This window comes from Pseudophryne corroboree, chromosome 2 (assembly GCF_028390025.1).
Source record: "Pseudophryne corroboree isolate aPseCor3 chromosome 2, aPseCor3.hap2, whole genome shotgun sequence".
Lineage (NCBI taxonomy): Eukaryota > Metazoa > Chordata > Amphibia > Anura > Myobatrachidae > Pseudophryne > Pseudophryne corroboree.
Genome location: NC_086445.1, coordinates 115,463,309 through 115,479,616, shown reverse-complemented (window position 1 = coordinate 115,479,616; position 16,308 = coordinate 115,463,309). Strand labels below are relative to the sequence as shown.

The 16,308-nt window shown below is 46.1% G+C and overlaps 1 protein-coding gene across 2 annotated transcripts in view; it reads right to left on the bottom strand.

Annotated features, from left to right (window-relative positions):
* The window catches only part of LATS2 (large tumor suppressor kinase 2), a 115,465-nt gene that overhangs the window by 37,460 nt on the left and 61,697 nt on the right, over window positions 1-16,308 (bottom strand). For both annotated transcript variants that reach the window (XM_063951628.1, XM_063951627.1), the window contains one exon: window positions 5,163-5,295. In XM_063951628.1, the coding sequence (XP_063807698.1) occupies window positions 5,163-5,295 (133 nt within the window). The remainder of the gene's footprint in view (window positions 1-5,162; window positions 5,296-16,308) is intronic.

The following is a 16,308-nucleotide window of genomic DNA, read 5'->3' as shown; positions in this document are numbered from 1 at the left end:
GCGTTGTCCGACTGAACTTAGATCACGGGATCCTTGAGTAGAGGAGAGGCCTGAAGCAGACCATTGTAGATCGCCCGAAGTTCCAAAATGTTGGTCGGAAACAGGGCTTCATGGGTTGACCACCTGCCCTGGAACTAAGCCCCCTGGGCGACAGCTCCCCATCCCCTCAGACTTGCATCTGTCGTGAGGAGGATCCAATCCTAAATCCCAAAACTTTGACCTTCCAGTAGGCTTGAGGACTGTAGCCACTACAGGAGGGAAATCCTGGCCTGAGGTGAAAGCAGTATTATCTGATGCATCTGAAGATGTGATCCGGACCACTTGCTCAGGAGATCCAATTGAAATGTTCTGGCATGGAACCTTCCGTACTGGATCGCCTCGTATGAGGCTACTATTTTCCCCAAAAATCTTATGCAAAGATGGATGGATGTTCGAGTAGGCCGGAGAACCATTCGGACCATCTCCTGGAGTGTTCTCACTTTGTACTCTGGGAGGAACACTTTCTGAGCCACAGTATCCAGAAACAGGAGCCGCTGAGTCGGCTCCAGGTGGGACTTCTGTAAATTGAGGATCCCCCCATGGTATGACAGAAGCTGAATAGTGTGGTCTATATGGAGCAATAAAAGCTACCGATCTCGCTTTCATCAAGATATCGTCCAGATAAGGGACAATATTGACCCCCTGGACCTGGAATATCATCTCCGCCATCACATTTGTGAACACCCTCGGAGCTGTGGACAGGCGGAAGGGTAGCACCTGGAACTGGTAGTGATCATTCAGCAGAGCAAACCGCAGGTAAGCCTGGTGAGGCGGCCAAATCGGGATATGGAGATAGGTGTCCTTTATATCCAGCGACACCATGAACTCCCGTTCTTCCAGACCCGCAATCACTGCTCGCAAGGATTCCATCTTGTACTTGAAAACCTTTAGGTAAGGGTTCCAGGATTTTAGATTCAGAATGGGCCTTACCGAACCGTCCGGTTTCGGTACCACAGGTTGGAGCAGTAACTCTTTCCCTGCTGTTGTAGTGGCACTGGAACAATGACTTGTGAATGGACCCACTTTAGGATGGCCTGTTGCAGCGTAACTCGTGTATCCTCCAAAGCTGGTAAGCTTGATTTGAAAAATCGTCGGGGAGGAGCGCTGTTGAACTCCAGCTTGTAGCCCTGAGAAATTAGGTCCTTTACCCAGGCATCCTGGCAGGAGTTTTCCCAGATGCGGCTGAAGTGACGCTGTCGAGCTCCCACCTCAAGATCCCCTCGTAGTGGGTGGGCACTGTCATGCTGAGGCCTTAGTGGAAGCTGAACTGGTACCCTGTTCCTGAGAACCTGCGGCTGCTGGTTTTCTTGTCTTACCTCTGGTGCCTCTAGTCGCACTGGAGGCAACTCTGGCTCTAGATATAAATTTGATAGACTGAAAGGACTGGGCAGACGGCCCCGGGTAGGAATGTTTAGCCGGCAGGGCCCCAGAGGGGAGAAACGTGGATTTCCCTGCAGTAACCTTAGAAATCTACGTATCCAACTCAACCCCGAACAGCCACTCCCCTGAGAAGGGGAGAGACTCCACACTGCGCTTGGAATCTGTATCCACTATCCACTGACGAAGCCATAAGGCTCTGCACTCCGACACTGCCATGGCAGTAGTCCTAGCATTAAGAGCGCCTATTTCCTTGAGAGAATCACACAGGACGCGTGCAGTGTCTTGGATGTGTCTCATGAGGGTCACCATAGTAACCAGGGGCATCTCCCCCCCCCCCCCCCCCCAAGACCCTCCTGAATTTGAGTCACCCATGTATGAATGGCATGTGTCATCCAGCAACCCGCAAGTACAGGTCTTTGTGATACGCCAGCTGCTGTGTAAATAGACTTTAGTGTACTTTCTATATTTCTATCCCCAGGGTCCTTTCATGTAAAGAAGCCCAGAGCTGGCAGTACCAACTTCTTTGACAGGCGGGAGACTGATACGTCCACTGCTGGGGGTTCCTCCCAATTTTTCCTATTTTTCCTACCTTCAGGGGAAATGGAAAAGTGTGCAAAAACCTTTTTGTCACCTGATATTTTTAATCAGGATTTTTCCAGGCCTGATTAAACATGTCATCTAATTCCGGAGAATCACCGAAAGTGACACTGAGTTTTTTCTGTGCTAAGAAAAACGACTTGCGGTGCTGCAGCATCTTCTAGAGGGATTTTTAAGACATCCCTGATAGCCAGTATGAGGGACTCAATACCCTGTGCAGAAGTTGAATCCTCAGTAATAGGATCTAATTCCTCCCCCTCATCCTGTACCTCTTCCTCAGAATCTGAGAGTAAATCAGACAGCCCACGTTTATGTGTCTTGAGCTAGGGAGGGGGGTTGCTTATCATCTGCCTTTGCAGCTAGGTCTGCGACAGCCTGCTGCGTCTTCTGAGTATCAGCAGCGACATATCTGCCATCATAGCTTTTATGGCACTGAGCCAGGATGGCTCATGACCCTATCCCCCAGCCTCCTCACTAACCTGTGAGGACTGACTGCATTGTTCACATGATAGGGAACCATCCGTAGATGGGGAGAATGTGGTGTGACATACACTGCATAATTGGTGTTTGACCATGTTTACAGTAGATAACACTCCCACACACACAGAAAAGTATTACAATAGCAAGCCTGCCTTACTGTATGTGAGGAGGAGACATAGAAAGAGAGGGACAGCACACCGCACCCAAGCTTGTCAGGCTCAGTGAGACTGCAAGCTGTATATATACATATATCACAGTGAAACACTGGAATTATTTTCCTTTTTAGGACACCATGTAGTGTACAATGGCCCTCATTCCGAGTTGTTCGCTCGTTGCCGATTTTCGCTATATTGCGATTAGTCACTTACTACGCATGCGGTTAGTTATTTTACACAAAAGTTAGGTATTTTACTCACGGCATAACGAGGATTTTTCATCGTTCTGGTGATCGTACTGTGATTGACAGGAAGTGGGTGTTTCTGGGCGGAAACTGGCCGTTTTCTGGGAGTGTGCGAAAAAACGCTGGCGTTTCTGGGAAAAACGCGGGAGTGTCTGAAGAAACGGGGGAGTGTCTGGGCGAACGCTGGGTGTGTTTGTGACGTCAAACCAGGAGCGAAACTGACTGAACTGATCGCAATGGCTGAGTAAGTCTCGAGCTACTCAGAAACTGCTAAGAAATTTCTATTCGCAATTCTGCTAATCTTTCGTTCGCAATTCTGCTATGCTAAGATACACTCCCAGAGGGCGGCGACTTAGCGTGTGCAATGCTGCTAAAAGCAACTAGCGAGCGAACAACTCTGAATGAGGGCCAATAGCGGCTCTCCCCCTCATTTACACCCCTGTACAAGTTTCCTGAGTATCTGTGAGAGTCTGTAGGAGCTGTGTGTTCCTGCTGCAGCAGCTGGAAGCAGAGGAAGGTGCCAAACCACCGCTGGTCCCTATAATGGCGCCACAGCTAAGTACATCTTTATACTGGCAATGTCTCCTATACAGTGTAAAACATCACATAAATGCTTGTTTTCACTACTGCTGCCAGTGTACACAGGGGGGCTATAGCGGATCTCCCCAGGGAGGGTTCCGTATGCCCCCCCTGCGTTGCGCAGAACCAAGAACCGGGGGAACCCCCCTAGCGGCACCCCCGGGTTTGTACTCACCACTCTTCTCACCTTCAGGCTATGTTAGGGGTGTGCGGCGTGCTGCGTTTGTGTTCGCTAAGGCGCAATGCCCTGCGGTACCAGCAACCTCCCAGGACGGTGGTCCTGCAGCGGGGAATCGGCTCTGACGCCTTAAGAGACCAGTAACCGCCCCCCCCCCTCCCCGCGGTGGAGGTATACTGTTGCCCAAACAGTATTCCAAAATAACAAAGTTTAATATAAACTGGAGCTCCAGAGGAATTTTTTTTTCAGCGTGCATCCTCTCCTGAGGGCACATTTTTCTAAACTAGCTGTAGGAGGGGGCGAAGAGGGGAGGAGCCAGCACACCCAGTTGAAGAAATTTAAAGTGCACCGGCTCCTTTGGACTCCATCTATACCCATCATACTAAATGACCCCAGTATCCCTTATGGATGTTGGCAACCTGATGAGTTGCCAAGAGGTACCCAGGCACCTCCCCTGTATGTTGGCTGTATGTGGCCACGTTCAAAAACATTTATACAAGTCTGGTCCTACCCAAAGATATATTCTTTCTGGGATAAAGTTAGAAACCTTTGTGACATGAATTCTCTCATGCCCAGTCTGGAAGGATCTATGGTCCTTATTACTCTGCTACCCTCTTGAAGATACTGACCCACACTCAGCAAAACTAGCTATGCACATCCTTGCAGAAGCTTGGTATCTTGATGCTAGATACTGGAAGTAGGGTGACCCTCTCTGCATCTCTTCACTAATATCCTACCTACGTATTGTTTATTACCTGAATGGAAAAGATTACCTATCACCTCCATGACACTGAATTTAGTCCTAAACATTACCTGCAGCTCAAAGAGCGAAAAATAGAGGCCAGCACATCACCATTTGTCATGAATCCAAAAGTATTAAATAGAAGTAGCCAACTTAAGCAATGCCATGGAGAAAGGTGGTTGGTCCCAACAAAATGGCCGTCGGACTGCTGTTCTATTAGGACATATCTGCACTGGGCATTGTTAAGTATTATGCCTGTAAACGCTATTTATTGATATGTTTTTATAATTTTTGGACTAAGGTGACTACCTATATTTAATAAACTTTTGGCTTCATGGTGTGCCGTCTCTCTTTTAAGCTCTGTGAGCTGGAGGTAACGTGTAGGAACACAGTGCTGGGCCTATGGACTAGCAGGTTGGGGAGTCTTGACACTGGAGATATATCAGCCCGGGGGGAGGGGGAGCAATGCCATCGGGAATCTGTTGCTGCTGGGGAGTCTATTGACACTTAGGGATCACTCTATAATGCGGGGGAGTAAGAGGCACTCCTAGGCGCATTATATTTTATATATATATATATATATATATATATATATATATATTTATATATATATTATTTTTCTTCCCAATAAAATATATTAATGCTTTTCAAAATATGTTCTAAACAATTAAGCCAGTTAAGCAGCACATAAAAAACCCATTACTGCAATATACTGTGTAGTGTATGTCTCAACACCGGTCATATAATCCTCACATGTAAATAGTTACCTGACGATGTCTGCTTGATCACTTGGACGATTTGCTCATTCCTTGGGTCCAGGTACCCCATCTTACTGATGAATTCGAGTGCCGCCTCAATGCTTCTGCTTCCTGTCTGCTTCAAAGCCCTTATTGCCATTTCCTAGTTGTAGGAAATAATAATAATAATAATAATATGTAGGTAGACGTAGAATAGTCACATTTTGATGTACGTAAATATAATCAGAAAAGCAGGGCAGTTGGGAAGGACAATGTTACAATAGTCAAGGTGGGACATCAAAATCGGTTGTTGAGGAAAGGATGAATTCTGACCACTTTGCCAGCGGAGCCTGGTCCCTGGACACAGAAGATGTAAAGGAAAGGAGCGAGTAATGCCAATGGTAACTCCAGTGCAAGAGTTTAGAAAGAAGTTTTAGTAACGTAGAAGCCATGTGGTTAATGTGGGTGCAGAAACTCAGCCATGGAAACATGGTACTTATGTAATAACCATGGCATGAGTAAGTCAACGCCCAAATACCAATAACAGGTGCATTGTATATCTGCCAATAGCCCTGATTCATGGACCACAACAGTGTGGCTTGTTGGAAAGTGGGTGAGGTCTCCGTCAAATGGGGCTATTATTAGGTGATTGGGAAAAAAATAAGATCTGCCCCAAACAGTTCAAATGTATGGCTACATGTGATATATTTCAACAAAGCAACAGTGAATTAATCAGAGTACATTACCACAAATTAATAAAACGTCAACAATCAACATCAGTCAAACATAAAATCACTACAGATGATGTAAACGTGTTGTGATGTCCTAAAAGGATCCAGCAAGCTGTTTATTTACTACATAAATGTATGAAATGACTTCACACTTCCGCTGCGAGTCAGAGCGGATTTGAATATTTTATTGGTACCACAAAAGAAAGGATGCTAAAATAAGAGCCGTTACTACTAGCTGCCACCTGGGTGATGTCATTACAGGAAGAGCTGTACCAAAACCCTTAATTATATCACCGGCAGCGATCCCACCCAAACACATTGCTGTTTCCACCTGTGGTTTTCCGGTCATTTACATTTATTCTTGTCCAGGTCTATAAATACAAAAATATGACCTAACAAGAGTTTTACCATGGGTAGTTTTATGGTGTCCTGAACAGTCTATTTAGACAAAGTAAACCCGTTAAGAGGAAATGCTCGCGCATTAAAACCCTCACAAAACACTAGACATTTTTCAAATTGAATGTTATTTTAAATAGACATCGTTAGGAAGGCACATAATGCCAAATCAGTGGTGGCTCCTAAATCTCTTATATATACATACTGGGGGGCAGGAGAGAGTGGAGGAGGAGGAGGCTTTACTGGTGTATGTAAGAAGACAAACAGGAACAGTGTGGGAGTATAAAAAAGCCATTTTACAAGTAATACAGGTGTGTGTGTGTGTGTGTGTGTGTGTGTGTGTGTGTGTGTGTGTGTGTGTGTGTGTGTGTGTGTGTGTTTAAACTGAAAGATACAAGGGAGCATGTACTGATGAAAATTACTAAATAATCTCTGTACAGCGCTGCATAATGTGCAGGCACTATATAAATAGTAATTCCCTTTAACAGTAAAGCATTAAAATTCATATACAGGTTGAGTATCCCTTATCCAAAATGCTTGGGACCATGAGATATCATGGTGATCGGACCCAAGTCTAAGCACAGAATGCATTTATGTTTCATATACACCTTATACACACAGCCTGAAGGTCATTTTAGCCAATATTTTTAATAACTTTGTGCATTAAACAAAGTGTGTGTGTGTACATACACACAAATCATTTATATTTCATATACACCTTATACACAGCCTGAAGGTCATTTAATACAATATTTTTAATAACTTTGTGTATTAAACAAAGTTTGTGTACATTGAGCCATCAGAAAACAAAGGTTTCACTATCTCACTCTCACTCAAAAAAGTCAGTATTTCGGAAAATTCCGTATTTTGGAATATTTGGATATGGGATACTCAACCTGTAGTAACATTCATGAGAAAGCAGCCTATCAGGAACCTCACCAAAGGCCTAAAGATCTCTGCTAGGAAGGCTGTGCCCACAATGCTCATACAGCCTGATTCAGAGCTGCAAGCTATTGTGCAGCCGCAAGGAAGCGGCTGTGAAATACCGTACATCTAATATGCAAATGCAGCAGGAGGCGCGACAATCGGTAACTTAAAGTTACTCAGATTTCCATCTCAGGTCTGCAGCAGAGGTCAGTAAATCTGTGTCGCCAGAAGCGGACACTGACCTCAGCACTCCCGCTGAGGAACGGACCCGGTCGCCACCTCTTTCCCGCCCCCAAATGCCCTGAGCTTGTCAATCAGGCTGGGGCTTAGGCGGTACTGCGTGCAAGGATGCAGGACCTGTTCTGCACATAAGCAGTGTCCCCACCGTCAAATTTGTATGCTAACCATCGGGTTAGGGTACAAGTCTGAATTAGGCCTATAGTGATTTAGTAAACTGCATATTTGTGACAATTGGTCAGTGAATTAATAGGTTAGATTATCACCAAAATGGCCGACTCAAGTTTGAATAAATGGGCACACACATGAGAAAATTCTGCCTCACTAAAGATAAAGATTTCTCTTGAAATGTCCCCAGCAGCAGAATGAACAATATAGAGCATACACACTGACTGATATAGGGAACGTTATTGTTCCTGAACATGCAGTCATGAATGATATAGCCTAAATTGGACTGCATATTCAATTGATAAACGATAGCGACCCGTGGGGGCGGTCGTTTTCATGCATACACACTGGACGATATGCGCGTTTTTATGTTTATCGTGCATGATTGTCCATTGTGTGTATGCCTCTTAAGAGATGGTTACACCTCAACTGAGAACTCTGGAGCAATACTGCACATTTGCCTAAAATTTTGCCTTTACTCTTTATGAAAACAAACTTATACCACAGAGTTTTGCAAATTATTACATTTCATTTTCTTATTATGTCCTGTTTATTTTCTAGTTGACCTGTCTGCTCTGTTTCCTCCTCTACTCTTCTGTTTATGTGAGGACAGTACTGTTAAGACTAGAGCACACCTTCTATGTATACAATATCCATTTGCAGGAATAATAAGAGAATTTGTAGAGCTGTTGCACCAAGTCGCAATGGAAAGCTGTAAGAATAATTGCATTATTCACCATTTTTCCTTGAAAATGCTACTACAGGTTGAGTATCCCATAGCCAAATATTCCAAAATACGGAATATTCAGAAATACGGAATGTTTTGGGTGAGAGTGAGATAGTGAAACCTTTGTTTTCTGATGGCTCAATGTACACAAAATTTGTTTAATACACAGGCTGTGTGTATAATGTGTATATGAAACAAACGCATTCTGTGCTTAAACTTAGGTCCCATCGCCATGATATCTATGATATTATGGTATGCAATGACTCCAAAATACGGAAAAATCCGATATCGAAAATACTTCTGGTCCCAAGCATTTTGGATAAGGGATACTCAACCTGTATTTATATTCAGGCTGCTGTTAATGACTACTAATTCTGCATAGTTATGGACTACCATGGTAACCACAGTCGCTGTGATGAGCAGAGAGGCTTTGGAATGCCCCATCTGAGCTCTGTCCATTGTAAAATCCTTCCCCTCCTCGTTACTCTACCTTCACATTACATGCTGTGAGCTGCAAGAATGTGTAGGACAGACAGCCACAAATTGCTCCATTCGGGAAGATTTTGAAAAGATTATTACAGTATTTGCTGGCGTATAAGACTACTTTTTTGCCCTGAAAAACATGCCTCCAAGTGGGGGGGGGGGGGTCGTCTTATACGCCGGGTGCACTTCAGTTGGGATAGACATAGCTGCCATGGTGGCCTTCCGATACTCGCCCGGTGCCCATAGTGGCCTCCCGATGCCCGCCCACCTCATTCTACTCACCATCCAGTATCGCGCGATATCCAGTGCAGCCGCGGCGGGTCACTAGTGCCAATTACAGGGAGATGCAGGGACTGGCCGGAGGCGCTGCAGTCGCGTTGTGGCCGTACAATGGTGACAATGACAGGTACTGTAATGGCACTAATACTAATGGCACTCATGTGAAACCGGTAACACTAAATGCACACAGGGGTATACTGTTATACATTTTACAACTTTCTCCTCGCCCCCTCCCCCCTTCTTATGCATACCTTGATAAATACTCCCTATCCAAATCTCTTATCAGGTCATAATATACAGTATGTCACAAATCTGATGTTCTTTTACGTTTTATTTGGTGTGTGGAAGGGGGTAGTCTTATACGGCGAGTATATAACAAACTCTATATTGCACATGTTATATCTGCCTCCCCTGCAGTGCACATGGTTTTGCCCAACTGCTAACAAAAATCCTGCTGCGATCAACTCAGAATTACCCCCTAAGTACTTACTAAAAGTAAATCTGGTTGCATACTAACCATGATCAATGGGACTCTGATTGGTAGTACCCTGTATAGGAAAGGTGTTCCACTAAGTAAAATCAGATTGCTAACATAGAATTTTATATGGGAAGAAGAAAGCAGAGGGGCCATATCACATACCAACAGCGTTTTGCATACTTCTATAAATTAATGGGGCCAGAGGAATCCACCTAACACGGTATCTCACGCAACAGATTACTGCAAAAATTGGAAGAGAAGCTGAGCTAATGTGATGTCCAGGAATTTGGGAAAGTATTTTAGGTTCAAGGTGAAGATTATAGGCAACCTCCAGCTGTGGGGGAGCATCACGAGAGAAGTTCACTTACAGCTGGAATGTAGAAAAATGCCCATCATGACTATAAATGATCCATAATATTATTAATTTTATCCTCCTTAGTGTACTTAAGATAATTTGTCTCCGGTTCAATAGTATAGTTTAAAACATAACTTAATTTAATAAAAAACATATGTGAAAAGACTTCGTCACATGATACAAGTCGACATCACTATCACAGATATTTGATGACACCGTAAAGGTGGGTGCACACTAGGCGATGTGCTCTATGAGCGACATCGCCTATTGTTTCCCCCTCCCGGGCTAACGGTATCGCACAGTGACGTTATGTCACAGCCGGGCGAAGCATGCAGCTTTGGATGATGAGCCCAAATTCAGATCCATGTACGAGACAAAATCGTTAACAGCCCGCGGCCTGCGCATCGCTTGTCGTCGGCTACATACAAACTGAGCAATAATAAGATTTTACTTACCGATAAATCTATTTCTCGTAGTCCGTAGTGGATGCTGGGGACTCCGTCAGGACCATGGGGAATAGCGGCTCCGCAGGAGACAGGGCACAAAAGTAAAAGCTTTAGGATCAGGTGGTGTGCACTGGCTCCTCCCCCTATGACCCTCCTCCAAGCCTCAGTTAGGATACTGTGCCCGGACGAGCGTACACAATAAGGAAGGATTTTGAATCCCGGGTAAGACTCATACCAGCCACACCAATCACACTGTACAACCTGTGATCTGAACCCAGTTAACAGCATGATAACAGCGGAGCCTCTGAAAAGATGGCTCACAACAATAATAACCCGATTTTTGTACCAATAACTATGTACAAGTATTGCAGACAATCCGCACTTGGGATGGGCGCCCGGCATCCACTACGGACTACGAGAAATAGATTTATCGGTAAGTAAAATCTTATTTTCTCTAACGTCCTAGTGGATGCTGGGGACTCCGTCAGGACCATGGGGATTATACCAAAGCTCCCAAACGGGCGGGAGAGTGCGGATGACTCTGCAGCACCGAATGAGAGAACTCCAGGTCCTCTTTAGCCAGGGTATCAAATTTGTAGAATTTTACAAACGTGTTCTCCCCCCGACCACGTAGCTGCTCGGCAGAGTTGTAATGCCGAGACCCCTCGGGCAGCCGCCCAGGATGAGCCCACCTTCCTTGTGGAATGGGCATTTACATATTTTGGCTGTGGCAGGCCTGCCACAGAATGTGCAAGCTGAATTGTACTACACATCCAACTAGCAATCGTCTGCTTAGAAGCAAGAGCACCCAGTTTGTTGGGTGCATACAGGATAACAGCAAGTCAGTTTTCCTGACTCCAGCCGTCCTGGAAACCGATATTTTCAGGGCCCTGACAACATCTAGCAACTTGGAGTCCTCCAAGTCCCTAGTAGCCGCAGGTACCACAATAAGCTGGTTCAGGTGAAACGCTGACACCACCTTAGGGAGAAACTGGGGACGAGTCCGCAGCTCTGCCCTGTCCGAATGGACAATCAGATATGGGCTTTTGTGAGACAAAGCCGCCAATTCTGACACTCGTCTGGCCGAGGCCAGGGCCAACATCATGGTCACTTTCCATGTGAGATATTTCAAATCCACAGATTTGAGCGGTTTAAACCAATGTGATTTGAGGAATCCCAGCACTACGTTGAGATCCCACAGTGCCACTGGAGGCACAAAAGGGGGTTGTATATGCAGTACTCCCTTGACAAACTTCTGGACTTCAGGAACTGAAGCCAATTCTTTCTGGAAGAAAATCGACAGGGCCGAAATTTGAACCTTAATGGACCCCAATCTGAGGCCCATAGACACTCATGTTTGCAGGAAATGCAGGAATCGACCGAGTTGAAATTTCTTCGTGGAGCCTTCCTGGCCTCACACCACGCAACATATTTTCGCCACATGTGGTGATAATGTTGTGCGGTAACGTCCTTCCTGGCTTTGACCAGGGTAGGAATGACCTCTTCCGGAATGCCTTTTTCCCTTAGGATCCGGCGTTCAACCGCCATGCCATCAAACGCAGCCGCGGTAAGTCTTGGAACAGACATGGTACGTGCTGAAGCAAGTCCCTTCTTAGCGGCAGAGGTCATGAGTCCTCTGTGAGTATCTCTTGAAGTTCCGGGTACCAAGTCCTTCTTGGCCAATCCGGAGCCACGAGTATAGTTCTTACTCCTCTACGTCTTATAATTCTCAATACCTTGGGTATGAGAAGCAGAGGAGGAAACACATACACCGACTGGTACGCCCACGGTGTTACCAGAACGTCCACAGCTATTGCCTGAAAGTCTCTTGACCTGGCGCAATACCTGTCCAGTTTTTTGTTCAGGCGGGACGCCATCATGTACACCTTTGGTCTTTCCCAACGGTTCACAATCATGTGGAAAACTTCCCGATGAAGTCCCCACTCTCCCGGGTGGAGGTCGTGCCTGCTGAGGAAGTCTGCTTCCCAGTTGTCCACTCCCGGAATGAACACTGCTGACAGTGCTATCACATGATTTTCCGCCCAGCGAAAAATCCTTGCAGTTTTTGCCATTGCCCTCCTGCTTCTTGTGCCGCCCTGTCTGTTTACGTGGGCGACTGCCGTGATGTTGTCCCACTGGATCAATACCGGCTGACCTTGAAGCAGAGGTCTTGCTAAGCTTAGAGCATTATAAATTGCCCTTAGCTCCAGTATATTTATGTGGAGAAAAGTCTCCAGACTTGATCACACTCCCTGGAAAAAAAAAATTTTTCCTGTGTGACTGCTCCCCAGCCTCTCAGGCTGGCCTCCGTGGTCACCAGCATCCAATCCTGAATGCCGAATCTGCGGCCCTCTAGAAGATGAGCACTCTGTAACCACCACAGGAGAGACACCCTTGTCCTTGGAGATAGGGTTATCCGCTGATGCATCTGAAGATGCGATCCGGACCATTTGTCCAGCAGATCCCACTGAAAAGTTCTTGCGTGGAATCTGCCGAATGGTATCGCTTCATAATAAGCCACCATTTTTCCCAGGACTCTTGTGCAATGATGCACTGACACTTTTCCTGGTTTTAGGAGGTTCCTGACTAGCTCGGATAACTCCCTGGCTTTCTCCTCCGGGAGAAACACCTTTTTCTGGACTGTGTCCAGAATCATCCCTAGGAACAGCAGACGTGTCGTCGGAAACAACTGCGGTTTTGGAATATTTAGAATCCACCCGTGCTGTCGTAGAACTACTTGAGATAGTGCTACTCCGACCTCCAACTGTTCTCTGGACCTTGCTCTTATTAGGAGGTCGTCCATTTTCTTCGAAGAAGAATCATCATTTCGGGCATTACCTTGGTAAAGACCCGGAGTGCCGTGGACAATCCAAACGGCAGCGTCTGAAACTGATAGTGACAGTTCTGTACCACGAACCTGAGATACCCTTGGTGAGAAGGGCAAATTGGGACATGGAGGTAAGCATCCCTGATGTCCCGGGACACCATATAGTCCCCTTCTTCCTGGTTCGCTATCACTGCTCTGAGTGACTCCATCTTGATTTGAACCTTTGTAAGTGTTCAAATATTTCAGATTTAGAATAGGTCTCACCGAGCCTTCTGGTTTCAGTACCACAATATAGTGTGGAATAATACCCCTTTCCTTGTTGTAGGAGGGGTACTTTGATTATCACCTGCTGGGAATACAGCTTGTGAATTGTTTCCAATACTGCCTCCCTGTCGGAGGGAGACGTTGGTAAAGCAGACTTCAGGAAACTGCGAGGGGAAACGTCTCGACTTTCCAATCTGTACCCCTTGGATACTACTTGTAGGATCCAGGGGTCCTGTACGGCTCCAGCGTCATGCTGAGAACTTGGCAGAAGCGGTGGAAGGCTTCTGTTCCTGGGAATGGGCTGCCTGCTGCAGTCTTCTTCCCTTTCCTCTATCCCTGGGCAGATATGCTTATGGGGACGAAAGGACTGAGGCTGAAAAGACGGTGTCTTTTTCTGCATAGATGTGACTTAGGGTAAAAACGGTGGATTTCCCAGCAGTTGCCGTGGCCACCAGGTCCGATGGACCGACCCCAAATAACTCCTCCCCTTTATACGGCAATACATCTTTGTGCCATTTGGAATCTGCATCACCTGACCACTGTCGTGTCCATAAACATCTTCTGGCAGATATGGACATCGCACTTACTCTTGATGCCAGAGTGCAAATATCCCTCTGTGCATCTCGCATATATAGAAATGCATTCTTTAAATGCTCTATAGTAAATAAAATACTGTCCCTGTCAAGGGTATCAATATTTTCAGTCAGGGAATCCGACCAAGCCACCCCCGCGCTGCACATCCAGGCTGAGGCGATCGCTGGTCGCAGTATAACACCAGTATGTGTGTATATACTTTTTAGGATATTTTCCAGCCTCCTATCAGCTGGCTCCTTGAGGGCGGCCGTATCTGGAGACGGTACCGCCACTTGTTTTGATAAGCGTGTGAGCGCCTTATCCACCCTAAGGGGTGTTTCCCAACGCGCCCTAACTTCTGGCGGGAAAGGGTATACCGCCAATAATTTTCTATCGGGGGAACCCCGCGCCTCATCACACACTTCATTTAATTTATCTGATTCAGGAAAAACTATAGGTAGTTTTTCCACACCCCACATAATACCCTTTTTTGTGGTACTTGTAGTATCAGAAATATGTAACACCTCCTTCATTGCCCTTAACAAGTAACGTGTGGCCCTAAAGGAAAATACGTTTGTTTCTTCACCGTCGACACTGGAGTCAGTGTCCGTGTCTGTGTCGACCGACTGAGGTAAAATGGGCATTATAACGTCCCTGACGGTGTTTTAGACGCCTGGACAGATACTAATATGTTTGCCGGCCGTCTCATGTCGTCAACCGATTTGCAGCGTGTTGACATTATCACGTAATTCCTTAAATAAGCCATCTATTCCGGTGTCGACTCCCTAGAGAGTGACATCACCATTACAGGCAATTTGCTCCGCCTCCCAACATCGTCCTCATACATGTCGACACACACGTACCGACACACAGCACACACACAGGGAATGCTCTGATAGAGGACTGGACCCACTAGCCCTTTGGGGAGACAGAGGGAGAGTTTGCCAGCACACACCAAAAACGCTATAATTATACAGGGACAACCTTTATATAAGTGCTTTTCCCTTATAGCATTTTAATATATGTAGTCATATCGCCAAATCAGTGCCCCCCCTCTCTGTTTTAACCCTGTTTCTGTAGTGCAGTGCAGGGGAGAGCCTGGGAGCCTTCCCACCAGCATTTCTGTGAGGGAAAATGGCGCTGTGTGCTGAGGAGAATAGGCCCCGCACCCTTTTCGGCGGGCTTCTTCTCCCGTTGTTCTGAGACCTGGCAGGGGTTAAATACATCCATATAGCCCCCAGGGGCTATATGTGATGTATTTTTAGCCAGAATAAGGTACTATCATTGCTGCCCAGGGCGCCCCCCCCAGCACCCTGCACCCTCAGTGACCGCTGTTATGAAGTGTGCTGACAACAATGGCGCACAGCTGCAGTGCTGTGCGCTACCTTATGAAGACTGAAAAGTCTTCTGCCGCCGGTTTCTGGACCTCTTCATTTTTCGGCATCTGCAAGGGGGTCGGCGGCGCGGCTCCGGGACGAACCCCAGGGTGAGACCTGTGTTCCGACTCCCTCTGGAGCTAATGGTGTCCAGTAGCCTAAGAAGCCAATCCATCCTGCACGCAGGTGAGTTCACTTCTCTCCCCTAAGTCCCTCGATGCAGTGAGCCTGTTGCCAGCAGGACTCACTGAAAATAAAAAACCTAACAAAACTTTTACTCTAAGCAGCTCTTTAGGAGAGCCACCTAGATTGCACCCTTCTCGGCCGGGCACAAAAATCTAACTGAGGCTTGGAGGAGGGTCATAGGGGGAGGAGCCAGTGCACACCACCTGATCCTAAAGCTTTTACTTTTGTGCCCTGTCTCCTGCGGAGCCGCTATTCCCCATGGTCCTGACGGAGTCCCCAGCATCCACTAGGACGTTAGAGAAAATAATAATACATTTTATATAGTAAACTATATTGCTCAGGAGGGTAAAAATTAGCGATATAGTTTCTATATCGCTAAGTGTGTATTCACCTTTAGTAGGGCAAATCTTGTGCTGACCAGTCTGTTGCACTTTATGCAATATTTTGTGTCACCCAACACTGTATATGTATGAGTGTGTATATATATATATATATATATATATATATATATATATATATATATACACACACACACACACATACATACATATAAGTTATCAACCCAGATTGAGGCATACCGCACGGAGTTAATCAAGTTCAAAAAGGATAAATTAAAAAAGGTGCAGGCTGACTATGAGCAACACCGTGTCTATACATGGTTATCAAACATCCCGGCTCCCTCTGGACAGCACAGAGGTAGAGGTTTCCGCAGACCACGCACCC